Source organism: Megalops cyprinoides, chromosome 1 (genome assembly GCF_013368585.1).
Source record: "Megalops cyprinoides isolate fMegCyp1 chromosome 1, fMegCyp1.pri, whole genome shotgun sequence".
Lineage (NCBI taxonomy): Eukaryota > Metazoa > Chordata > Actinopteri > Elopiformes > Megalopidae > Megalops > Megalops cyprinoides.
In genome coordinates this window covers 53,157,558-53,185,191 of record NC_050583.1, presented here as the reverse complement: position 1 = coordinate 53,185,191, position 27,634 = coordinate 53,157,558, and the positions used below count along the sequence as shown (strand labels likewise).

The window sequence follows — 27,634 nt, the reverse complement described above, 5'->3', positions numbered from 1 at the left end:
GTGCACAACAAGTGCTCCGCAGTCATCTGAACGCCCACCCAGCTGCAGTTCACATCAGTGTAAGCGGGACGTCCGGGCTGCACCTGATAAAGCCTGCGCGTGTGGCCTTGTGTGTGTGGCAGTGTGTGCATGTGCGTATGTATGTCGCAAAGAGTGTGTGTGTGTGTGTGTGTGTGTGTGTGTGTGTGTGTGTGTGTGTGTGTGTGTGTGTGTGGTTTCCTTGCACAGGCCTGTCTTTCAGCCCCTCTGGCTTTTATCTCTTGTGTTACAGTGTGATGTGTGCTAAGGCTGGCCTTAACTCAGCGCTGTTTCTCAGCTGTTACTTCATGGATTATGAACTGACAGTGAAGCATGGCACATGGTGCTTTTCCTGTAACAAGGGGAGTTGCAGGTTCCAACCCATGTGGGACACTGTCATTGTACACTTAAGCCAGTGCCTTAACCTGAATCACTCCATTACATATCCAGCTGTAGAAAGGGGAACGCTCTAAGCCAATAAACAATGCAGCGCATTACAGCGTAATGTATTAGGATCTATTTATAATCGTTGGCTTGGTTTGTCTCAATGAGACCGTGTGGGCGTGTGGTCAGGGCAGATTTGGCTTAGCCTACTTTGATGGGGGGTCAGACAGCCGGTCCTGTGAACATGCGTGTCCTGTCACACACATACCCTCACATGTGTGCAGGCAGATGCACTTGGGTTGCACGCAAGCGCACGGGGGTGTGTGGGAGTTGTTCTTGGAGCTGGATGAGCTAGCGTGTGGATCCAGTTGGTGCTTGGTAACTTGTTGTTTTGGTTAGCCGTGTCTTTGTTTTAAACATATCTGTACTTCCTTGTTCCAAAAGCCTTGCTGTAACTCTCTCGTTCTTGTCTTTACAGAGGAATATTTCTTGGTATGAATGTTGTCGAGTATGAATGTTGTTGTCGCCGTTTGTAGGACAATCTTTTTATATCATCCCGCTTGCTGTCCGTAGGGGGAACAAGCTAAAGAATGTCATTGATTTTCAAAAGGGTCTTCCTTATGTCCTACAGCTCTTCTGTGCGGTGTGCGGCTCATGGCATGGTTACTATTGATTCTGCAAAGTGTGTGTGTGTGTGTGTGTGTGTGTGTGTGTGTGCGCGTGCGTGCGTGCGTGCGTGTGTGTGTGTGTATATGTGTGTCCCTCCCGTTCTCTCTCACCAGCGACCCCTCATTTCATGCAGGTTCTCGGGCAGAAGCGCATTTAACCACAGTTCCCCAGATAGACCCCCGAGCATTCGGGCAGACACCGTTAACCCTACGCCACTCAAATCATCAGAGACACCCAGGCATTTCGGGCAGCCCTAGATTTAACACTGTTTTACTGCTCAGGCCCATCCCCAGTTCCCAGTTTCCAGTCCCCACCCCTAGCCCCCCGGCTGATGGGTAGCAGTAAAACATGGTGGTGTTTTTTGAGAAACACAGCTGTTTCCAAGCTTGGCCAGATGCAGCGCGGACCCGTGGATCCCGCGAGGCTGTGTCGGCTGCAGCTTCAAAGCCAGCATCATGTGAAAGCAAAAAATAGTCCCTTTAGATCCACCAGCCAGATACACACTTCAGCAAGGAGGGAGGGTGAGAACTCCAGAGCCGCCTTGCTCTGAAGGAGCTTTGCAGGGTTATAGGGTCACAGAGTCTGCTCTCGGATAAGCAGCAGTGTGATGTAGTGGTAAATGAGCTCTGCTGTTGTGCCCTTGGGCAAGATATTGAACTGACAGTTAGCTTAGTAAATATCCAGCTCTATAAATAGATAAAATTGTAATCTACTATGCATGTCGCCCTTAGTAAGAGCGTCAGTTAAATGACAACACAATGCAATGTAATGTCATGTAATGTAAGCAGACTGAAGACCCACCTCTTCAGACTGCTTCTCGGTTCCACCAAGTTAACTTGTGGTAGGGCTTGAATGGTGTTATGCTCACACTCACTGGTCTGGGAGTGCTGTTAGATTGGTCTGACATCGTTCCTCGTTCAACTTGAATGGATACACTCCTGTTCTTTTGTTCTGGAAGTTGCTCTGGATAAGAGCCTCTGCTAAGTGAATGTAATATAATGTAATATAATATAATGTAATGTAGTATAATGTAATGTAATGCAAGGTCGTAGTTGTCCAAACCTGCCGTTGGGGCCCTTGTGTGCATTTGCACGTTTTGCCCCCCGTTTGGACGCCACTCCACCTTAACACGCAGCTCTCCAGATATACACACACGCTTATCAATGGAAAATATCTTGCTGTGTGGCTGTACGCGCACGGCTGTGTTACAGCTTGCGATGTTTTTTTCTGTTTTCCTGAAAACCTTTTCTGTGGTTTTTAATTGCTCGTATTTCTCTCACTGGAGTGTTTTTCTTCTTTTGAAAGAAAGGTTAGAACATGTAATGCGCTGAGGGCATAGTTGAAATGATTCCGATAAACTGCAGCTTGAGCGCAAAAGCTGTGTGCGATTACAGACATTTCATTTGTAACACAGTAGTTTACCTTAAGAGCCTAATAAAGTTTTCAGACTAAACATTACCACATGTACTTACGCTTTGTGTTGTGGGAGAGAGGGGGCAGTCTGTATAAGTTTCCATCACAAAGTCTAATTTGATATATTTGTCATTGTCCCGGTCATGTTGTATTTCTTTATTCGTAGGGCATCCGCCACAGGCAGGTAGCAGCTTTATCACTGATGTGCTTCAGGCGCAGCCCAGGAACTTTCAGCACTGTGGTGTAGTGGTAAGGTGTAGGGCTCCAGACCGAAAGGTTGCTGATTCAGTTCCCCGCTGGTTCACTGCTTCTGTACCCTTTGGTAAGGTACTTCACCGACAATTGCCTCAGTAAATATCCAGCTGTATTGTAACCAGTTGTAACCTGAATAAGGTGCTCTGGATGAGAGCATATGCTAAATCACAATAATGTAAAAAATGTACCGTAATGGTTTATGCGGCAGGGAAGGCTTGGCAAGATCACAGCCATTGCAGAGCTAGTGGGACTGACACCCCGCTCTTTCCTTTCAGGGGCTTTCTCTGTCTGTGGTGAGCCCCTTGATTGTAACCATTCACTCAAGACCCAGCTTTTCCCATGCTAAAAATAATGAACGGCCAAAAATAGTGGTGCTTGAGAAATCTGTAATGCAGAACAGGTCCCCCCTTCCACCCCCCACCCCCTTCCACCCCCCAGAGCTAATCAGCAGTGCAAGGAAGCCGAGGGCTGATGTCATTAACGCACGTGGGAAACCTATAGTCTGGAAGTTTCTGAGTGCAGCTTTAACCGTAACCTGTAATTTCAAACGCGTTATAATGACTGGCTGTAGTACATGTTGGCCCGTCTGTGCATCAGGGGTGCCATTTGTCCTCGCTTTGTCTGTGACGTCTTTACTGAATCCTGTGCATTGCAGTACCTGAGCCGGCTAACCCCGCTGCAAGGCACCTGGTGTGCTTCTCTGAGAAATGAAAAACCCGGGGAAAGTTTCCGGTCGGACGTGCCAGACTGTGAGGAACAAGCCCTTGTAAGTGTTGACTTGTTGCGTGCTTCTAAGGTCACTTTCCCTGGGGTGCATTCTCAAGCAATTTTGGGCTTCCTTTCCTGACAACTGCGCCCTGAAAACCGAGATCCAATTAGATCTGCACATAAAATGGTAATTGTAAGGTAAGGTAGTGTTAATGTTTTTTTTTTAAGTAAAGAGCCAGTACAGCAGGTGACCTTTAACTGCTGTTTGATCTTCATATCAGTTTTGGGCTGGCACCTTCACAGGTCTCTGTGTGGGGCCTGTGGTTTCGTTTCCCTGCCCTAGGGAGCACTGAAGCAGACTCCCATGAAAGGACAGCCCCAGTGGGGCTCTCAGTGGTTATTAAGGCACGGTCTTTGAAGAGAGAGAAAAATGGTTACCCTCCAAAAACAAGAGTCCTCCCCACCATTAATGAGATCTATCATTTTTGGGTCAGCTGCCATGCCCAACAAGGTCATTACCAAAAGGCCACTGAGAAAGTGCAGGTGACCCAGTAGGTGAATGGTCTAGGTGTGGATGTGGTACTATGTGGGTGTATGGTCATACATGATGTCCCATTACATTATATGACATCATTGTCATTTAGCAGAAGCTCTTTTACAGAGCAGCTTACATAGGTTGCAATTTACATCTGGATACTCACTAGTATCTAGGTTAAGTACCTTTCCCAAGGGTATAACAGCAGTGCTCCAGCAGGGAATCAAACCAGCAACCTTTTGGTTATAAATTCTGCTCCTTGACACCACGCCACGCTGCCGCCGCCTATCCTCACCAGCCATTGTCACGCTGTATCATCTGGGTACACAAATGCCTTCACAATGATTAGACAGTCAGTGTGTTTACAGTATTTCCAGTCCTCTCTGTGCTTGCAGAACAAACCCCACTTCCTTGATTTGTGGTACATCACTTCATTCCAGGCAGGGAGAGAACAAACAGCAGCTTGTGTTTTTTACTCTCCATGTTAGTGTTCTCTTACGAGGCACATTAAACAATAACTGGCGTTGCGGTGGTCTGTGGTAAGACTGGAAAATTCAGGGTCTCCCATTGTTTGTGGTGAGAGTGACAGTCCCACACTTGGGGCCGTTAGTCACTCGGCCAGCGCACCTCTGGTGAATGTTAAGCAAGACAAATCAGCCCCCCCCCCCCCCCCCCCCCCCCGAGCCGTACTGCCGACGCACTGACAGAGGGCATGGCGGGGCCTTTCCAGACGTCGGCTCTCTCTAAATTGTTTACCATTCGGATGTTCTTTCCTCACGCCAGCTGTCGCTGTGAGCAGGAGTGTTAATGTGAGGGCCCAGTGCAGACCTAACTCTCTGGAGCTGTGAGCGGGAGTGTTAATGTGAGGGCCCAGTGCAGACCTAACTCTCTGGAGCTGTGAGCGGGAGTGTTAACGTGAGGGCCCAGTGCAGACCTAACTCTCTGGAGCTGTGAGCGGGAGTGTTAACGTGAGGGCCCAGTGCAGACCTAACTCTCTGGAGCTGTGAGCGGGAGTGTTAACGTGAGGGCCCAGTGCAGACCTAACTCTCTGGAGCTGTGAGCGGGAGTGTTAATGTGAGGGCCCAGTGCAGACATAACTCTCTGGAGCTGTGAGCGGGAGTGTTAATGTGAGGGCCCAGTGCAGACCTAACTCTCTGGAGCTGTGAGCGGGAGTGTTAACGTGAGGGCCCAGTGCAGACCTAACTCTCTGGAGCTGTGAGCGGGAGTGTTAACGTGAGGGCCCAGTGCAGACCTAACTCTCTGGAGCTGTGAGCGGGAGTGTTAATGTGAGGGCCCAGTGCAGACCTAACTCTCTGGAGCTGTGAGCGGGAGTGTTAACGTGAGGGCCCAGTGCAGACCTAACTCTCTGGAGCTGTGAGCGGGAGTGTTAACGTGAGGGCCCAGTGCAGACCTAACTCTCTGGAGTTGTGAGTAGAAGTGTTTGGATGACTCTCTGTACTGGGCCTTCCCCAGTGAGACAAATCGAGAACACGGCGTTTACACCCAATCCGCTTACCCCCACCCGTCTGTACACCGTGATCAGGGACATGCCAGGAAATGGCCGTTAGGGGTCACCGCCTGGCCGATCACACAAAGAGATCGCGCCATGGTCCCATCCCTGTGTCAGCCTCTGAGACGACAGAGCAAGGGGTTAAGCGAGTTTGTCACAGTCACGCCTCCGAGTCAAGTAAATGTTCACAGCGCCACTGCTGTAACACTGTCCATGAGGCGGGGTACAGTGTCACTTGTTCTCAAATGATTAGTGAGGTATTACTACTCCCAATCCCCCTGGTAGAGATTGAGTAACATACATCAGCGTCCTGTCCGATTTCGTCAGTGTTTCTTCAGTGCTACGTGCACTGCCTAGCATATCCGGTTTCTAATGCACTGTCCTTTTCTCATTCAGAGCAGCATCCCAAACTCGTTTGCTTTTCGCTATCCTCCCCAGGCAGTGCAGTTTGTACACTATGCTGGCGCCGAAAAGCAGAAACAGAATGTGCTGATCAGGCTTGAAATGTGAACAAAATCATCATGTATGAGCCTGAAGGTAATGTACTGTACCATTCTCCAAGAACCAAACTATTCCTGTGTGGCGATAAAAATAATGGCTTTTGAAGTGCGGTCTCGGGTTAAGGGTGTGTTATGGGTGTTAAGGGTGTGTTGCTCCTCACTGCAGGCCCGAGCGCACATCTCTTCACCCTTGCGTGGTGCTGGGGGGGAATGGTGGGGGGCTTGGCATGTTGGTCAGCCACCCCGCAATAAGCGGGGACTTCCTGCGCCACCGGCCCCCTGCTCGAAGTAATGGAGTCGAACTAAATGAAGTCATTATCTCTAATATGCGCGAGGAAGGAAAGATCGTTAGAGAAAAAGAAAGTAAACAAACGCCAGCAGGACGGGACCTCCCCGCCTTTCAGTGGTGCTCAGACGTTTTACTCCATTTAAGCCCCTTTTCCTCAGGGAAGACGAGTCCCTCTCCCACTGCTCGGCTAACGGGCCTGCAGGAAAGGGCCTCTCTTTGCTCTCAGCCACACTGCAGAGGCCTTGTCCCGCTGCAGGGGAGCTGTGCATCTCCAGACCCCAAGGGGTGGGCAGGCCGTTCTATGCAAGGCCATTATGACCAGGCGGAGTTCCGCAAAGCCCTCTGGGGGGTCCCTGCGCCCTCCGGGTTGCCATGGGTACAGTACGTTCCGTCCTGTCTCTCAGCCCCGGCTTATTTTACATTCTTCACTCTCTGTCCTTCACCCTACCTTTGTGCGGTGTATGCATGCAGGTTTCGGGTTGTGCCTCGTTGTCGGGGAGGAGACCGATCCGACATGTCGGAGCCGTTGTTTGTGCCTGTCACCTCCAGACGATTATGAAAGCTCCGCCTGAGGTGATTACATCTTTGCTGTTTGACAGGCAGGCAGACAGTTGTGGAACCGGATTGCTTTGTACGTGTGTGTGTGTGTGTGTGTGTGTGTGTGTGTGTGTGTGTGTGTGTGTGTGTTACTGAGGGCAGACAGCGTGCACCCATGCAGAGCTCCCCCAGCCCTTGGGGTTTGTTGTGCTGCACTGCCACACTCAGCCGGATCCCACCTTCCCCTGCAATCACCTGCCGCTACAGGCAAGGGATCGTCCTCTCTCTTGCACATTGAGGTAGACAGCGTGCCGCAATCCCTGACCTTTCGCAAATACGGATCATTACCTGGATCCAGGCAGTTTGTAATAGCATGCGGTGTAATGGAAAGAAAACGACGACATCCATAAAACTTTTTTCTTTGGTTTTTGTTTTTGCAAACAGCTGTGAGCGCCAAGCTTGTTCTGTCATGAGAGGAAGGAGGAGAGGAAGGATGCTAACTTATCTAATTTCATGTTACTTCTGAAGAGATACCGGTGCGGTTAGGCTAACGCTAGCGTGTGAGCAGGCCACTGGCTCGCAAAGGAGTCCGTAGCTGCGTAACAGCTGCGCCCGCTGCCTGAGCATCCCAGAGGCCTGTGACACGGGGTGCGGAGCCCGCGCAACGCTCAGAACCGGCCCTCCTTTGAACAGGAACCAGGAACCACACGCTTTGCCTCCACACCAAAAATAAGAGCAGGGGAACGTCGCGTGGTCAGGGCAGATATTTGTTTGGGCAGCAGCAGACAGACAGATAGAGTAAACATGGAGGCCGCGGGGGGCTGTGTGTGGGGGGGCCTTCCCTCGCCTGGGAAACAACGAGGGCTCCGTTGGGACCCGGGGCCCGCTCTTTTTGGCTTCCCACCTCCCCCCAGGCAGGGACCAAACAGGACGCCCAAAACTGCGCACTGCAGTGTCATAAGGCCCAGTGTTGCGTAACGTGTTTATTCCCCGGGCTCACCACAGTGCGTAGATGACAGATCGCTCTTAGCTTAATTCCTAGGTGGGATAGCGCCATTGTTCCCTCCAGCATGTGAAATGGATAAAACAATGGAGGCACTGTGGTAATCAAGCGGTTGCTAAGGAAGTAAAGTCACACTTTCCAAAGCATATGGCCAGCAGTTTCTGTTGATTTATTACTACTTCCTCAGACCAGACAGTGAACAAATATGCGAGACTTAACTTTTTTACGTTTTCAAAGGTAGATGAATTTAAATTGTGACTGAATGGGAACTTGAGATGTAGGCGTATGTCATATTAGAGCTGGTTCAATTCCCCACTGGGGCACTGCTTCTGTACCCTTGGGCAAGGTACTTAACCCAGAATTGCCTTAGTAAATATCCAGCTGTATAAATTGATAACATGTAAAAAACGTAAAATGTAAGTTGCTCTGGATAAGAGCATCTTCTAAATGACAATAACATAACATAATGTAACGTAGCATAACATAGGAATGTGCACCCCTATTCTTTTTTTTGCCATTGCCATTGTTTGGACCCCCTGTGGGTCGGACCACATAATTCCTATTGGCTGTGTGGTGAAATCAATTTATCAAGCTGCCGAAGGCCTGTTTCAGTGTCATGGAATTGGCATTGACCATTCAGTCCTGGAAATCGGTTTAATCACGCCAGGAATCGACCCCAGGCCTGCGGGTGCTGTTCTGCATGGTTCGCTCTGAGCGTGCTGTGCTCCACGCACTGGCTACACCAGGACAGGATCCTGCCTTTAAGGGAGCGGGGAGCGGGGGGATGCCAGAACGAAAGAGGCAGTGAACTTCCACAGCCATTTCCAAAGTGTCACATGGAAGGACTGGCTTCTTCCTGCCTTTGCCGGCTCTGGCCCAGTCTTAGAGGGAGGGAAAGGGGAAGAGACAGATGGAGGGAGGAAAAGTGAGGGAGGGAGAGCCCTGTAAATGAGTGAACCGTGCCTTGGTCCCTCCACTGGTAAGCCGTTTTGTTTGGATATCAAACCCCACCCGTCTTCTGTCCAGACAGCTGAGCTCTGCCAATAGAAATGCATCTGAATGTACGGCAGCTTTCAGGGTGTCATTTTAAGTGAATCTTCTGGGCAATCGTTAAAGGAAAACAAAGGGCCGTTCTTTAAGAAATGCCCAGCAGTAATCATTTGACATGTGTTCCCAGTGGGAACTTGAAATCAAATTTGTATTTTCTGTAAGAGGTAATGGCTGGATTCAGTCAAGATTTGTCCTTAACTTTGACTGACAAAAACATGTGTGTGTTCATTTTTATCCAATAGAAACACAGTTCTTTTATTTAATTTTGATGATTGCTGAATTCAGCAAACTGAGTTTATGAATAATAAAAGCAACACTTATATTTAATTGTGAGTCAGTCAGGAGTAAGTGTTGATTGAAGCCTGCACATGCATTTGAAATTTAACCCCAGGGGAGTGTCGAGTTGGACAAAGCACAATGCACACACCGAATCAGTGGCCCTTTAAAGGCTGATGTATAAATTCATACTGTTTATAAGGGGATTGCTCTTTTTGTGGAACCACTGTGTGTCCGTAGAAGGAGATGCCTAAGAACAGGGCCTGCTGGTGCAGCATTCACAGGTGTGTGGGCCTAGTTTTGGCAGAGCTTCCAAGTCTCTCACCACCCTGGGGTGCTAAGCACCCCCCTACAGAGCACATTCTCAAATCTGGCAGCTCTTTACCAACTTTGTTTACTTAATTATTTATGGTCCCTTTTTTAAGAGGCAGACAATGAGCCTCACGGTGTGACAATGGGCCGGTTTTGTCGAGAGCAACTTAGCCCCTGGTACAGTACTTTTCCACTCCAGAGAGCTGAGGGGAAGGGGTGGGGGGGGGGGGGGGGGGGGGTTAACCTGTCATGGTTCACAGATGGTAGGCTGAAGCAAGGAGGCTGCACCTTAAACACATGTCTGTAAGCCATAAGCCCCATCAGGAAAGACCCTAGCCGGCTCTTCAGGAAATGGGGGGCCGGGTTTTAAAAAGAGGGGTGGACATAGCCCCTGTCCGTGCCCAGAGCAGGGCCTTATCGGTGACTGCACTCCACCCTGGAGGCTCACACCACAAACACACGCTGCTGAGGTGATTTCCAAAATGAAGCGAACGGCCCATGAGGATTGCAAGAGTGGGCCGCTGATGGATTTGGGAGGGGCCGTACTGGGGGAACGTTCCGGAACTGTCAGAGGAAGGCATGAGGAGGATCTGTAGAAGGGGGTAAAAGGTCAGCTCTGAGACACAACCCGGGCCACAGATGTCTGGAGAGCGGAGGAACATTCTGCATTGAATCTGATATCCACAGAGGTTCGCAAGAACAGCAGGGGGAGGGTCCACTTTGACCTGTGTTTGGAAGAGGGGGGCACAGACGCGGTGCAGAACCGGGCAAAGGAGACACAGCAGGGAAGGAGAGATGTTACACCCATGGTTGCCGTATTCAAAACACTTAGTGATGCCACTACGCGTTCTGTGTAAAACATGATTTGAGTTACAGGCTCTGAATGCCTGGGCTGAGTGCAGAGCCAGGAAGTGCTGGTAACGAGCCAGAAGGTCTCTGTGGACGCTTTACGCATGTGAAGCTTCGACAGTTGTCCACTTCACAGTCATGTTAAATAAATTACTAGCCCGCTGAGTCTCATTCCTTGTAAACGACTTCTCTTTCCAGGGAAAAAGTGCCTGGCCATTTCTACCACATGCACTGTACATGTACATTATTGGACTGAGCTGTGTTCACATCAAAACTTTATGGATGGATGTTTCACTTGTACATTTGTTGTTTGGAATGTGTCTCGCCTCAGCTGGGACAGGGTTTGAGGGGGAAGAAAAAGCAATGAAAAGAGGCGCTCCAAAATTTTTCCTGTGGTGTGGCTTCAACTGATGGGGGTTCTGCTTTCACTGGGCACAGAGAGGAGACAGAGAAGCAGTGTGATTATTTTCGATTGCTGTGAAGGAGGCCCCTCTGCTGGATTGTATTGATCCATCGACCCCCTTTCATGTGAACGTCACATGGCGGTGTCACATGACGTTGTTGTGCTGTAGCAGCCGTGTCACTGCAGTTATTTAATTAGCAGACATCCTTATCCACGGCTGCTTAAAGAGCTCTCGCATGACACATTATCCGTTTGCACTGCAGGATATTTGCCGAAGCGTCTCAGGTGAAGTCCCTGGCTTCAACTGCAGAATCCATGCTGTCAAGCCGCAGTCTGCAGGCTCCGGGTCTCTGTTTATGCGGCCCGGTGGGTGCACAGCATAGCGCAGCGCTTTGTACAAAAATAGTAAAACATCTTTTGCAGTTCCAGCGAGGAATACGTGCTGGACACCTCGCGTCCAAGAAACCCCAATTACAAGGTACTAAACCGAGCTGGCCGCTTCGCGGAAATAAATGACCAGTTCCTTAAATGTTTTTTTCCCCCACTTTGCACATCAGCTTTTTTTAACTATTACTTCCTTATTTGCGTTATTGCCTCGTGCCAGTGGAGAGGGGGCGGGGTGGGGCTGATGAGAAAAGCAGGGGCTGGCGGCGTGGAATCTGTACCTCCTGAGGACCCCAGGACATCATCATCAGTCTCACCGCCCCCCTCCCCCCTTCCCCCTGTTTACCCAGACCAGTCAAAACAGTTCAGGTTCCCGCTCCGGAGGCCAGGCCCAGAGCTTGGACGGAGCGGAGGGCCGGGATTGGTGGGGGCGGACAGTTGTGCTGAGGATGTGAGAGACGAAGGCGGTCTGTTACAAGTGCTCCAAGCCACTGGGCCTGCTGCTCCCACGCCATTGATGAGCGTTCAGCTGCTGGCCTGTGTGAAGTGAAGGGTCCTAGGACCTTGAGACCAACCAGTCTAGCAGATGTATGTATATGTAGTGTAGACGCAGTGTTCATGCTTTCGCCTGATTCCTTGCCATTTTACTACACCTCGGTCAATGCGCAGGTCAGTAGCTGTGCACAGATGCCTCTCCCTTACATTTAGTCCTGCATTTATTGGTTTATGACGATGGGTTTAGTCAATGATTCAGGTGAATCCCAATATGTCACTTCACCACTTACAGTAAACCAGGTGATCTGAATGGAATGCTCTGTTGGGGGGGGGGGGGGGGGGGGGGTCATTTTTATCAGTGTGTGTTTCAGAGGAGTGACTCCTGTTAGAGAACACAGTAACATCTGAGGAAGTAAAGGCTTTGTGCACGCTGCGGTCAAACTTTATGGGAATTATTTGAGAATAAAACCGACTCATTCCGACCGCCGATGTCCATGGCAGAGAAATTGTTCCCAGTTCTGTATTTTCTGTTCCCTCATTTCCGTGTTTTGAATCAGCACCAAGCAGTGATGCAAAAGCTCCATTCACGGCCAGCACCACGGCAACCGTTCAGACTTTTCCCCTCAGTCCCAGGCTAATTATGCAATTATGCTTAAGAGTTGCTCTGCAGAGACTTTTAATTGATCTGTTTGCTCCATAATCATAAAACCCAGCTAGGTTATGAGGGCAGGCCTCTCTGATACAGTGCCTTCTTGTGCCGGCCTTCATCAGTCATATTGACAAAAGAATGCAGTTCATTTCATATGTGTGTTTGCCGGACTCTCTGCCCCAGTGTAACCAACTGAACCTTTGGAGTTTGGCTGTGAAGCGTAGGCTTGGTTATTGTGTTTCATGCCTCCTGCCAAGCTCCGGTGCTGCATTTTAGCGAAGGCAGAGTCCCAGCGACTAGCTTTCATCTGTTTTGCATGAAAGTGTTTCTTTGAGATGCAGTTGAACAGGATATTTTATTTAATGTTTTCACCTGAAATGCTGGCAACAGAGGCCACAGTCCACTGTCTCCTCAACTCGGGGGGGATCCGTCCAAACAGGTGGGGCGGGGACAACGGACGGAAGCAAATGGAAAACAGCACAGGACAGGTCCAAGTTTGCTCGATAGGTCACATCAGAGGTGCTCGATAACTTGGGGTACATAGCTCCAAGAAACTGCAGGCTCATGCCTGACGTCAGGGAACGGCGGCTCATCATTTGCAGGCCGGAGGAAGGGCCCCGTTGGATGTTGGTTACTGTGTATGAGCATTTGGGGGCCTGTGCCATAGCGGGCGGCAGTGTGGCGTAGAGGTAAGGATCGGAGCTCATAACCAAAAGGTTGCAGGTTCAGTTCTCCATTCGGGCACTGCTGCTGTACCCTTGGGAAAGATACTGATACAGTTGTCTCAGTAAATGTCCAGCTATATAGATGGGTAACATGTAAAGTTGTAACCTATGTAAGTTTCTCTGGATGACAGCTAAATGACAATAATGTAATGTAATGTGATGTTCCAGGAGACGAAGAGGGTAGGAGAGGTGGGTGATGTTTGAGTGGCCAGTGACAGCGGGATCCTCCTCCTTACATGGAGGAGCTGACTGTTGGCTTGGAGCAGGCTCATCTGTGTGTGTGGGAGAGGGAGAGAGAGAACGAACAGGCTGATAAAAGAGGTGAAGGCCACTTTGGTTGGTCACCTCGCTGATAAAATTAATACACAATCCAAAAACAAATGCAGGATGCTCTGCTTCAGAGCAGGGCCCGGTACCCCCCAGCTTTTTCCCTCTTACACTCTTGCACATGATCATATAAGTACAAGCAAACACATAATCACTCAAACACAGCCGCACACATAAACGCAGTCCTTTAAAGACGGTCGGCCGTTAACCCTGCCTCGGTCTGTTGGGGGCACGCCTCAAAACCCTCATCTGTCTTACCTGGCTGACAGAGGTGTTTGACGCCAGCTCTCTCTCGCCCATATCCAGGGATTACAGGGGCTCAGATGTGGCAGTGTCTGACGTTTATGAGCATGCTACATAAACAGTGAAAGCACTCTGGATACATCCAAGGACATTATCACTGTGGTGAGGGCTATGGTGACAGACACCATATTGCTGCAGTGTTTTTCCAAGCAGTCTGCGGCATTAAGGCTTAGACAGGGAGAACACAGTCAGCACAAAGGCATGGAGCTACAGCAAGTAAATAATAAGCCCTTTTTTCTGCCGGTTACATTACATTTCACTCAACAGACACCCTCAACCAGGGTCACTTACATAGCTAACGTGTTATATATTATTCTCCGTTTAGACGCTTGGCCTCTCACCAGAAAGATTTTTGTGGAATATCTTGTTCAAAGGTACGAGAGTAAGGCTTAGGACGAGATTCAACCCTGCAATTTTTTGGTTTACAAAATCCAGTCCCCCCAACCTTTGGAATGAAAATGGCACAGAAATAGCACCAGACCAGACTGGGATAGTTTGGACCAGTGCGGGCAGTTTAACGAGGAAAACTCTGTTCTATCCCGTTTTTTGCTCTGCTCTTACGAGACACCTGCGGTCGTACGCCTCAGCACTGTGACAACAACACACATGCGAACAAGGCGTCATTGTTTGCGAAGACCTTTCGCCACTCTGCCACAGTTTGCATGAGGGGACGACAGCGAGGTGGGGGCCTCTCTGTTCATGTGTATCGATACCGCCGTGACCTTCAGCGGCGGACCGCATTACCTCAGCGGTAACAGGAGCCGCCTTGTCCTCAATTCTGTGCGGCCGTGTTGACCCCCGCTCTCTCGTTTCTCAATTATTCATCACAATGGGTAAGGGGAGAGAGGGTGGCAAAACGAGTGCATGCATACATGCATGCGTAACTAACCCTGGGACGAACCCCGGATTTGGAGCCCGGGGGGGTGAGGGCAGAAGGAGGCCGAGATTGTCACCCGCCGCCACCTAACGCAATCACCCGCGGGGCTGGCGGTGCATGTGTAACCAGACCCTGGGAGAGAGGGAGGGCGAACAATGGCCTGCCGGGAGACATAACACCCCCCACCCCCACCCCCCCTAGTCATTAGCAGGGAGCTCACATCCCCGTGGGGCGGGGCTGCTGACAGACGTGTGTAAAACCCACCCGCCTCCAACCACCTCCCTGGCTCTTGGTGGGGGGGGGGGGGGGGTCGGCAGCGCTCAACACCTCAAAGCAGCTCTTTTTCTCCTCACTTTCGCTGGGCAAATATTTGGAGTGGCGCAGCCGCAGGAGGAGGGTACAATTGAGGAGGCCTGCCAGCTGCACTCCTGCCATTACACAAAGGGGGCCCCCTGTCTGGAGCTGTCCTGCCACAGTCGCTGATACCTTAGTGTACCTGAAGAGTACACGCAAAGGGTGTGGGGGTTGGGGGCTGGGGGCGAGGGATTGGATCCCCGCTCTGCAGGACAGCGGTGTAAATGAGCATGGCTGATTGGATGGATCAGGTGGATCTGTAAATCCTCCGATCTGATAGGATGGAAGAGGCTCCGTAGTAGAATTCAGGCCTTTTTTCTTTTGTTCGTTCAATGTCTGGGCGTGTGCCTGCTCTGCTTCTTACTCTCACCACAATTCCAAGCTCAAAAACCAAGCAACAGCATTAAGGCCCTGATTACAACACGTTCGCCTCTTGTTCACATCACAGCGACACTAACAGCAGCTTGGATCAAACCAGTTCTCATCTCAGATAAGATAGCCCTCTCCGTGTCCTTGGTTGCTTTCACAGTTCATGAATTATGTAGGGGCGAAATGAAAGCAAATACCTGATCTCCCTCTGTGTTAAATGTACAGTGGCACCACAGCACTGAGAAAGCAGAGAGGAGATTGTGTCTCGTGACAGGAGCTGGTTTCCTTTCTCGTTAAAACGCCTGACTTGTGTATTTCTGCACCGGCTCACGGTCAGGGCGAAGGGCTGTTTCTGGGAGGGAATGCAGGAAAAACATTGTTTAAAAACAGAGCACGGAGGCCACTGTGATACAGACAGAAAACAGGCACGCTAAAACGGCGCTTTTTTGGCACGGTGGGGCCCAGATGCCTTGGGAAGAGATTTAAGATGCCGAAAATCCAAAAGAGCGGAGTGCTGCTTAAGAGATTGCAAAATTGCGAGCAGAAGAGGGGCAGGTCAAGTCACAGTCTGGCGTTCTCAGATAGGTCTCTGTTTGCTGTAAAGTAAAGCAAAAAAAAGAAGCACATGTTAACACAGCACTTCTTCTCAGTGCTCGTTGAGAAACCCTCAGTGGCGAGGGAAGTGGTCTGGCAGGGCCGGTCGCTCCTTCCCTCTCTCGGACGTGATTTCTGCGGGCATTGCGTCAGCCCACAGGGGGTGGGGATGGGACTCATGGTTGCAGGGGTGGGGGGGTGGGGGAGATGCTGTGTTTAAAGATGTCTCCAGATGTGTTCTGCATGATCGGGCGACACGCGCTCAAACACTTCCTCCACGCCTCCCCCGACAGGCCCAGTGACGAGAAGCACCCCACGGTGACGGCGGACGGGTACGTCAACAACCTGGCTGAAGCGGTGGACGTCATCCTGAAGCACAGGGGCCAGTGAGGCCCAAACACTGACCCAAGACCTGACCGTCCATCCCTGAGGAAAACCACCGCCTTACAGTCTCTGTGTCACTAGAGCACAGTGGTAGGTGGAGAAATTAGGTAGACTGACAGATAGAGGCTAGTCAGACTGAATTAGGTCAGACTTCAGATCACCCAAGGTGCCTTTTGGCCTGGTTTGATGTTAACGACACATTTCAGGAAGTTAGTTCCCTTTTTTCAATACTTAGAGGATCTTTTTGTTTACGTCAGCTTAAAATAATGCAGAAGAATGTTGCGCAAGCTATGACATACATCATAACTTGCACAATGATTGAATCAGGGCTTTAGTCTTAATCCCAAGTAATAAACTTCACGTGGATGTCATTTCAGAGGAAGGACACACAGCTACTTTGTGTTAAACTAAAGATGTCTGTAGTCTAACCTATAAGAGTACACATAAAACGAGTTTTAAAAAGGGAGGTTCCCCCAGTCTGGGAGTGTTCTGTGACACGCAGTGTAGAAAGATGTGCATGAGCTAGGAAATCCCTTTATTGTAGTTTAAGCAGGCATAAGCTCTCCCACACAGAACTTAGAACTACTAAGACGGTACTTTCACCAACTAGTTGTGGTAGGTCATGATACTCATATGAAAAGGTATTTTTCTGTGTATCTTTTGGTATGAATGCTGTTGGGCAGGTCATGTATGCACCTAACTGTGTATGAGTGAAGTACTCCATGATACACTGAAACTTATTGTCGGTTTTTTGTTTGTGTATAAAATAAATATCCCCACAGTGTACTGTAATTTGTAGCAACTGTGGCCGCTTATGCCAACTGGAAATAATGTAGCACTTCTGTCATGTCTGTCTTCTGGTGAAGAAATAAAAATAGAAGTCCAGTTTTGGGAGTTGTTCTCACGCTGACATTGAAACGTTTACATCGTCATCTCTTAAGAGATCAGTCTTGTTTTGATAGTTTGGAATGAATATTTTTAATCTGACTGCATGGTTTGACTTATAGCTTGAACTCTGACCCCACGGTGTGACATGGTGTATGATTTTTCACGTACAGTTTTGTGAACATCAGTCACTGTTTGGGTAATCTGGATTTAAACTGAGGGCGGTGTTTCATGAAGGAGAGAGCTGAAGGACAGGGTAAGAGATGTGTTTCAGGCTCAAATGTGCTGTAGATTGTATATCAGTGCTACTGGGTTATCAGCCAATGAAGAACAGGCAAAAGCAGAGTAGCCCTGTTGTGTACGCAGATCTGGAGACAGAGCCAACCTTCAGCCAGCCTTCAGTGAGACACACACACACATACACACACACACAAAGCGAGATGTACACACAGGACACATACACATACAGCCAGACTACCCGCAGACTCAGTATTCATTACAGCCTACCATTATGTTCATAAACTTACATATGCACTCACTGCTGCCTTCCACATTATCTGAGTTGGGTTTATTTTAGTGTTGTGGATTTTATCTCCCCTTCCTGGGGATGAATAAACAGCTGCTGAAAGAGTAATGATTACCTCTGATGGAAAACCATGGGCACAGCACAGTCTGCCATTCTCACACTGCCCTGTACAATCAGGAGTTGGGGGGTGTGGGGGGCGGGGTGGATGTGGTGTTTTCAGAGAAGTCGACCACCAGATAAGCCTTTGAGATAAGGCTTAAGGTTTGGTCCTCATGCCGATCTGCAGCCTGTATTACGGGAGCTGAATGTGGGGCAGTTGGATGGATCCCAGCGGTGTACCTGGATCCTTATCAAGAATGCCACTGCCAGTGTTTTAGTGGGAGGGAGGGAGAGGGTGCACAACAAGAGTGCATTGAATTGACAGGGGATTTGCGCTCAAAGGATTACAGTGCCCCTGTTCTACCTGCAGATGCATGCTGCACAAAACCTCCTCTACGCTCTCACTTCTTGACCCAGCACTTCCAGGACTCTGATTGGAGCATAGCAGACAAGTCTGGTGTGCCTTTATCTAGCTGACAAAGAATCCTGTCCGTGCTGTGAACACGTGCACGCACACACACACACACACACACACCAATGCAAACGATACCAAAGACGCACACAGAAATGCAAAAGTGTGCACACAACACCACCAGCGCAACCACATACAGATGGGCACATACAACAGCACAAACACACTGTAAGCACAAAGACATACAAAGGGAGACATGCGACATGGCAGCACCACCTCAAATTCAAAAACAAATATGCACACAGATGCACACACCACCACAGACAAGCACAAAGAACCACAGAGATGTTGTCAGGACTGCAGACACACACACACACAGACAAACACACCAGCGCAAACATAAGCACCACAGTCCGACCCCTGCCAGGCCTCGTCTTCACTGTTTAGCCGTGCGCCATGGAAACATGGGGAGGTAGGTCAATAACGTTCGCCAGCACAGCTAATCTTGTTTGCACACACGAACACACCCACGGACACCAGTCACGGGACGAGTTATGACTGGGGAATCTCCTTGAAACAAGGACAAAAAAAAAAACCCCCGGCTTGTCAGTGCTTTGATCAATCACATTCCAGTTTAGAACATTTCAAGGAGATCTCAATACAAACGGAACAATGCGCTGTTAATAGGCCGTGAGATGCCGAAAAACATTTTTCTTCCTTTAATCCATTCAGCGCGAGTCGGGAGTATTGTGCGCTTCTTGAATGAGTCGCGGCAATGGAAACTTTTTGAGAGCGTTGTCAAGGCCTCCGCTGATGTGTGATTTATACAGCTCGCCTCCAGCCAAAATGTTAGGAGGGAGTCAACATTAAAGCAGCTGGTGTTTTGTTTTTAAATAGGAACACAGGCGAGCATTGTGAAACTGGACGTCTCTGTGGACGAGAGGCGGTAAATATGAACCTTGTCCAAGTGGCTTCATTCGGTCCATGTCCTATCAGCGCTTCCTCAGAAATGAATAAAGAACAAAACATGGGGGGTTTACTCTTGCCGAACATCAGAACTGGTTATGACTGACTGAAACAATGATTTTCTTGTTGAATGTCCAGCCTCGCTCTTTGCATTCTATGTAGATAAGAAAGTTATAGTCAGACCAGCTCTGTGGCGCATAAACCGACTTTGAATATTAAAGGTCGTTCGACTGGTTTGACAAAAAGATCGCCCAACGCGGGACTCCCAGACAGACCGGAGAAGTCATTTGTGTAAAAAGGAGACAACAAAAAATAACACTCAGGTTATATCGCTCAACTGTGACCACACGCCAGTATATCTGATTGATTTGTATCTAACCTTGCACTTACTATTTGCATGACTGAGTTAACCAACGGCTAACCTGTCTGTAAAGTCTTAATGAATGAATCCTCCGACTCAGAAAAAGCGTTCTCAGTAGCATTCCCCCCAGAGACAAGAGGTCGTGGCGGTGTGGAAACCGGACCTTTGTGAATGACGTCAGTCGAAAGACCCCCCCCCCAAGATGACTGACTTAGCAGCTCTTCATCCTCCCCAGAAATGTCTCAAGTGCCGCATCCAAAAATACCATAAATCAGCGTTTCTCAAACCTCTCCTGGAGTACCACTTGTCACAAACACAGCTGATTCAAATGATCAACCCGTTATGAACTCCTGAAGCTGCCTAATAACAAACTGATCATTTGAATCAGCTGTGTTGGAGCAGGGAGAGATCTAAAACATGCAGGACAAGTGGTACTCCAGGAGAGGTTTGAGAAACGCTGCCATAAATACGCAATGACAGTTTCGCACCCGACAGATTGCAGTTTACCATATACTGAAACAAAAAAAACCCCAGAAGTTCCTCTTTCTCAGTCCTTGCAGTACAGACATACTTTTTATTTGTAAGAAGAGGACGCTGGGATACATTCAATCCCTGCCCCCTAACATCGGCTACTTGTAGTACTTTCTGTTTATTTTAGGTGTAGTATTGCAATGTGTTTTGAGTTCTGTGATCTAGTGACTGATGTTTGGTACTATACTTGGCCTCCCTTGTCTAGTCAGGTTGCACAAGTTGGGGAAGGGCTTAAATAGTGTTATGCTCACATTCACTGATCTGGGAGTGTTGTTAGCCTGGTGTGACACTGTTGCTCATTTAACTTGAATGGATACACTTTTGTTCTATTGTGCTGGATGTCGCTATGGGTAAGAGTGTGAATGGAATGTAATGAATGTAATGTAATGTAAGAGAATGTAAATGTAATTTGCACAGGGGTAAAAACAAGGAGGACTGACCCCTGTGAACAATGTTGATCACAGAAAAAAGCCACTTCTGTGCTCATTTCTCTCTCCACCTGACTCCTCACTTCTGCTTACAGTGGGCTCTTTCCCTTTTTCACATTTCTGTGTATAATGCACGATACAAAGAACCGGTGGTTAACATGGTTTACCACGTTCATCTGGACAAACAAGCATAAAAAAGTGTGTTGTTTGTGGGATTTCTGCTTTCCCTACAGATCCCCCACTTTCAGATTCCGTTGTGTTTTCAAAGCAGGGAACACAACTGAAACAAATGGCTCTCCTGTTTGGTTATCCTGCAGGATTTATGGAAGGCAAAAAGTGCATTATGAAAGTGATGTTCTGGTGTTGCTCCACGTTGCGTTACCACCACAAGTTTTATTGGGCAATTAAGCGCAATAAAATGCAGCAGACTGTTATTAAGGACTGGCTTGATTGGCCCGAGTTCTAACTCAGTATTTGTTGTGAAATATTATTTTCTACAGGGGTTTGTATCCAGCGGTTTATCAGTGGGGTCATTTAAAAGTCGTGTGCTAAGGGTCTTGTTAGAGGTGAAACTTCATTAGGACGCTGAGGTTTTTTGACAGTTTATTTCTTTATCACAGTCCCAGGCTAAGAAAAACTTTGAGGGCTCCCCCTGCGAAGAGCAGGGCTGTTTTACAATGCAAATATGAGTGAAGAGAGATCCATGCTAGCATCGTCTGTCAGCGCTGTTGGCATAAAAAGGGTAAATTGCACAATGGTGTCGTTCACTGAAACTGGAAGAAAAATAAACCCTCTGGGCCGGACCCAAGGGCAAAGGTCAAGACAGCTTTCGGCTATGTCATACTCGGAGGTTTTATCAGGACTGCCGTTTCCAGGACTTCCTGTAATCATAAGGGATCGATTACTTCGCAGAAGTTACCCGTCTCGTTGGATTTCCTTTCAAAAAAACACAAACGACCTCTTTTGAGGAGGGCATGTCCTGACAGCAGGGGGTTCAGCCTAATCCGTGCAGTTATACAATGATCTTGTTTTTTGAGTTGTAAACTTGAAATATCAGTGGAATATGTTTTGTATCTACTTATCACTGTATTTTTTTTGCTTTCAGCTCTTTCATTTGAAAACACACAATTAATCAGACATTCTCAGACACAACATAGAATGAAATGTGCTCATGTGGAATAACAGGTTTCATGTGTAATAACAGGACATCATTTTGGTAGGTTGATGAAAGCCATGATTCATTTTTTGGTTCTTGTGTTCTCTCTCAGTGCTGCAGAGCTGGAAATGGCTGATCCACATTCACAATGGCATACATGGCAATTGCATAAAAGTATTAGAACACTCAGGACAATAGTCAAGTACATTACATTACTATCATTGGCATTTAGCAAACAATCTAATCCAGAGTGACTTACACAGGCTACAATTTTTACATGGTATCCATTTATACAGCTGGGTATTTAATGAGGCACTGGGGGGTTGAGTACCCTTGCCCAAGGGTACAGCAGCAGTGCTTCAGCGAGGAATCAAACCAGCAACTTTTTGGTTAAGGGTCCTGCTTCTTACCACTATGTTTACATTGCCACCCCAATAATGTAAGTTTTCTGCTTTCCCTATTTGCAGCTGAATAGCTTCCACTGATGTTTACACACATGATAAACTCCACAAACTCCAAAAAAGTCCACTGGCACAAGAAAACATTAATAAAAGGTCAAGGCGTTTGTTTTTCATGGAAAAAAATCTATGCTTTGTTTCCTCCTGAGAGCGGATTTCAGCTCAGCTCCGGCCCACTTTCCCCTATAGACTGTCATCGCTAATCTAATTTCCAATTAACTTCCATTCTTATCAAAAGATTGTCCGTTTGAAGTATTAAAAAAAATGCCATCGGTTTCACCTCCATATTCCTTTTCATCCGTAAAGGTCACTGTTGTGGCTCTGCACCTGTAGGGCCATCACGTCAATGATCAATTAAAACAGAGGGCTCACGTTTTACAGCCCTCAGCAACGATCTCCCTGCCCTCCCTGCTGCAGTGGCGTCCCACATTGTTGCACAGCAGAGCGAAAGCTCAATCAGCGGACCAAGCAGTTACTGGCCGATATCGATCAGCGCTGTAATTACATTCCGTTCTGTTGACCGGGGCCCCTTTCAGAAATTCAGCTGGATACAAGTCTCGTGGACAAGCTTAGAGTTCACAGCGGGATGTCACGGCAGAGCAGGTACGTTGGCTAGCAGCTGTACAAGTTAAAGAAGGAAACTGTTTAACCTGATGCATGGTGATATGTTAGTCATTTGTGCCCTGTTCCGGTAATAATTACTGTCTTATTTATTTCCTAATCGAAGTTTCTGCTTATCAGCTCTGGTATGTTGTACTGCTGGAGATTAACCTCACTCAAGCTGACTCAGTCTACAGCAGTGTAGCGTAGCAGTAAGGAGCAGGGCTCATAACCAGGTTGCTGATTCGATTCACCACTGGGGCACTGCTGCTGTATCCTTGGGCAACGTACCTGCCCCACAGTATTTGTCCAGCTGTATAAATGGATGACATGTAAAAAGTATAACCTTTGTAAGTCACTCTATATAAGACCATCTGCTAAATGACCATGTAATGTAATCGAGCAATCGATTGAGTGAATAATGACATTTTTCAAAATAGCACCTTGTGATGAGATGAGACTAAGGAACTCTGAAAATGACATGCGGAGAGCAACTTTTAGATGTGGAAGGTAAGAACTCAGCAATGAGCGCAGGAACATTCGTATCAGTTGTGGAACCCTGTGGAGTCAGGGGCATGTCAGCTTTGGTTCACAGAAGAATGGGTTCCGTGGGAAAGCAGCCCATGATTCTGTCTTCAAGCACAGGGCCCGCCAAAAGAGAAGCATTCCTGCTTTCCCTCGGCTCAGAGACTTCCTCACATGCCGACTGGCACGGCTGGCCCTCGCTGGCATGGCAGGGGGATTCTGACTCCCCATGTCTGACCATAGGGGCCTGGATTCAATCAACATCTGACTCACAATTAAACGCAAGTGTTACTTTTATTCTTTTATAAACACGGTTCAGTGAGTTCAGCAAGTACCAAAACTAGTGAAAAGAACTACACTTGCACTGGAAATAAAATAACACCTTTTACATTTCATTTGTGAGTTAATTCATTTGTTTGCCCATCAAAGCTAAGGACAAGATCCAAGGACAAGGACTTTGCGCTCCTAGCTGTAGTGATCAGCATGGTGATAAATGAACATTGGACAAACATTGATATCTCCCACTGCTTGTATTTTCATCAACTTCTCATGTTTATTAACTATATATTCAGTGAATTTTGTTGATGTAATACACTGTATTCTGTTGCTCCTTTGCTTAAACAGGTGATAACCTTGGGGGAACGATAAGATTTTTCTTAACACCTAGGTATTAATGGATTTTATTTCCACAATACCATAATTGATACCTCTGGGAGAAGAAAAAGAATTGCATAAGTCCATAAACCATGGCATACATGCCTCGTGAGGTGGCTCTGCTTTCACTCTGCTCCATTTGCCTACTCCTGGAACCCGCTGACAGCTCTGTTGGGGGCTATCTTGTGTTCCTTCCAAGCCAAGAGGTACATCAATTTCTGGTTTCACATTTTCAAAATGTCTCTGTTCTCTGTTTACATCGGTTTCTTTCATGGAACAGAATCCATGCTGGGAACGGGTGAAGAGTCACAGCAACACAGGGAGGCCTGTCAAGGTGTCGAACCACGTCTTTTACTCTGAATAGGTTGGCATTGCACCTTAGTGGTAAGGAGCAGGGCTTGTAGCTGACAGGTTGCTGGTTCAGTTCCCTGCTTGGGCACTGCTGTTGTACCCTTGGACAAGGTACTGAACCCAAAATTGCGTCAGTAATTATCCAGCTGTGTAGATGGATAAAATGTCACCTAAACTGTAACCTATGGAAGTGGATAAGAGCGTCTGCTAAATATAATGTAATAATAATATAATGTAATGACTATGCAGAAACCAGCACAAATCTCATAATGCACTCCTCTCCTCTGTGTTTTATAATGTTTTTTGAGAGAAGGGTCCAGGTTGCCCTGCCTATGAGGAAACATTTTGGAGACGCTGACTCACTTATCTTGGAGGGGAAGTATTTTGGCAGTGCAGGCTGATGTCGTTCTCAGGAAGCAGAACATTTCTAGTAGACATAGAAACCTGAATTATCACGAGCAGCAGAAATCCTACACTGTGTAGGAGTTTTCCCTCTCTTTTCTGTATCTCTTCATTTTTTTATGTTCTGATGTTCTTGAGACACGCTTTTCAGAATAAAAATACAGAGAGGGTAGCCATTATTAAGGTATTCAATATCTGAAGGCTAGTTGAAGATCAGTAGTACTCAGGTTGGTCAATGTTTGCATCACACGTTTCTCTAGGCCACAGAGCCATGCTAACATACCAGCAATTGTCTCCTCTCTGACCACCAGCACTGCATTACCTCAGCTTCTCATCTCCTGCTTCCCCACTTCCTGCTGGACAGGAAATGATGCATCAGCTGAGACTTCAGACTACCGCTGCACCCCACGGGAAGGCAAATGCTTTGTTTTCAAGAGCGGTCTCCGTTACGTTTCGTTTGTGTTCGGGGAAATGATGTGTGAAAAGGTTTCTCTCTTTCGACCGCCAAACAGCTTGTTTTTCCCCTCATTTCATCGCCTCCGTTCCCCTGTGGGCGGCTGCAGAAACACAGCTTGGACAGCTCTCTGTGGAATGACACAGCCTTCTGAAATTTCAGCGCTCTCTGGCACCTGGAGGCCGTGCCTGGCCTAGAGCTGCAGCCCAAACACTTTCTGAGGAGGGCTCCCCCCTGTTTGGCATGTCCTGGCACCGCTATAGCAGTCCTAGGAGCAACCCCAGGAGGGACATAAAAACTGAAAAAAGCAAAACGGTCCCCACACAGTGAAGGGGGGTCAGGTTTCAGAGATGTCACTGCAGATTAGCAACCTACAGGATGTGGCATGCCACACCATTGTGCTCCCCCCTGTGTGCAGGCTCAGGGGGTTGCCATGGACTTGGGGGGGGGGGGTCTGTCCATAGGAAGTGCTACACTGAAGCAGAACAAGGGGCTAACAGTACTGCACAGCACCCCCCCTCCCAGGCTTGGCCGGGGTGTCCAGTTTCCCAGGTAAAAGAAAAACGTGTTTCAGGTTCAGTGGTCACGCCCACGATCCCATGCCCCCAATGCTGGGGAAGACACCTCCAGGACAGAACCAAAAACCCCCCTTTTGTCAGTAAACTCACTAAGCATCTAAATTACCAGGCTCATTTCAGCTTTACAGCTTCTCGCCTGAGGTCTGTGGACAGGGCCATCGTGCTTTTCCCATGATGGAGAATTACAGCAAAGTGCTCTTTAACTTATGCGTGGGTGACAGGATGTCATCGATATACCAAAGTGCCACATTTTCTCACTTTCACACTAGACGAGCGGCTCAAAATACAGCAATACGCGAAGCCCTGTTCGTGGTCCGCATCGGGTTTTGGAACGGGATGCCAGTGCCAAGACGGCTTCCTACACCCCCAGCAGCGTTCCTCCTGGCCCTCCTTCAAAAGCACCACCAGCTCAGCGGAGAGTGGGTCCTGCCCAAAACGGGGTGCAGTGCGGATGGCCCCACAGCTGCATAGCGTAGCATAGCACGCCAGCCCTGCCAACAGTGGTTATTCCTCACAGCACAACTGGAGTGGCTATGGTTGTGGACAAGTGGATATGGTTGCCCGGGAAACAGACTGAACCTTGGGGGTTGAATTTCATGGAATACACCCTTCTAAGTGCATTCATTAGACTCGGTTTCATCTGGAGATCCAGCTGCAAATGATTTGCACCACTGGAATGAAGGCTGGCACAGTGGGATGGAGAGCCATCTCAGAGGAATGGGGACCCACTTGATCAGAGACAGGAGGGGTAGGGGGCATGTTGAAGGCACATGATTAGGGGGCAAAGTGCGAGCTGTGAGAAGTCGAAATGGACTTAGCCATTCCCACTGCAGAGAGAGGAACGTACATCACATTACATTATTATCATTTAGGAGACACTCTAGAGTGACATTCCAATTTTTACATGCTACCCATTTATACAGCTGGATATTTACTGAAGCAATTTTGGGTTCAGTACCTTGCCCATGGATACAACAGCAGCACCCCAGCAGGGAATCAAACCAGAAACCTTTCAGTTACAAGCCCTGCTCCTTACCACTATGCTACACTGCCACCTGTACAACAAAAGCTGGGAGGCCCGCCTCACCTTACAGCACATTTACAAGCCCATGCTCCTTTTGCACATTTCCTCAGGCCCTCATTACACAAACAATGCTAGAGAAGAAGAGGTACCTTGTACAGTCATTGGGTCTCAGACCTGGCTGTTTGTTTGGCAGATTTGCACAGCTTGTGCACAGTTTAGGTGGCATAGATTCTGTGCTCTTTCTTGGGGTAGCATAGTGGTAAGGAGCAGGACTGGTTCGATTCCCCACTGGGTCACTGATGTTGTACCCTTGGGAAAGGCAATTAACCCAGAATTGCCTCAGTAAATATCCAGCTGTATAAATGGGCTACACATGAAGAATTGTAACCTGTGTAAATTGGTCTGGATAAGTGCTAAATGCCAATAATGTAATGTAACGTGGTATGAATCTTGGCTCTAGTGTCTCAACCAGCCCTGAAATGCCATTCAAAATGCATGCAGGGTGCTTGCATAAAACAGACACTGTTGCACATGAAGAATGATCTGGCCTGGATTTAACCTCATGGCTATGCTTTGACCTTTGACTTGGAGGTACAGTAGCTGATGTTAAATTTATTGAGTCTTGAGCAATACTGTTCATTAATCTGATTCTTTTACTTTTGAATTGGAGTTACAGTATTGAACATTAACTTTAGTGAGTCTTTTGTATTATTATTCATTTATATCTGACCACTGAACTTGTGGATATTTCCATATCACAAAAGTGTACACATTTTAAAATGCCTTACCAAAAGGACACAACACTGTAGTGGTTAGATTCAGTATGGACGTGAATCTACAGTGCAAATAGGCCTAAAGCCCTACTGCTGTAAAGAAGTACAAGGTGTCACAACCTCTAGCCCAATGCTAGAAGTGAAGCGGGGCAGGGGGGGGCGAGGGGGGGCACAGACACCTTGACCTGCAACTCGTGCTCCCTGCCACGTCACCATTTCCCCGCGGCACGAGCTTGCCAGGATGCAGCGGCTGATCCGAGCCACCACACGGCAGGACAG

General features: G+C 48.1%; 1 protein-coding gene across 1 annotated transcript in view; it reads left to right on the top strand.

Annotated features, from left to right (window-relative positions):
• The window catches only part of LOC118787663 (phospholysine phosphohistidine inorganic pyrophosphate phosphatase), a 30,589-nt gene extending 13,590 nt beyond the window's left edge, over positions 1 to 16,999 (top strand). Inside the window, exon 7 of the mRNA XM_036543217.1 lies at positions 16,082 to 16,999. Coding sequence (XP_036399110.1) covers positions 16,082 to 16,178 — 97 coding nt within the window. The 3' untranslated portion in view covers positions 16,179 to 16,999. The remainder of the gene's footprint in view (positions 1 to 16,081) is intronic.
• Positions 17,000 to 27,634: the final 10,635 nt, after the last annotated feature.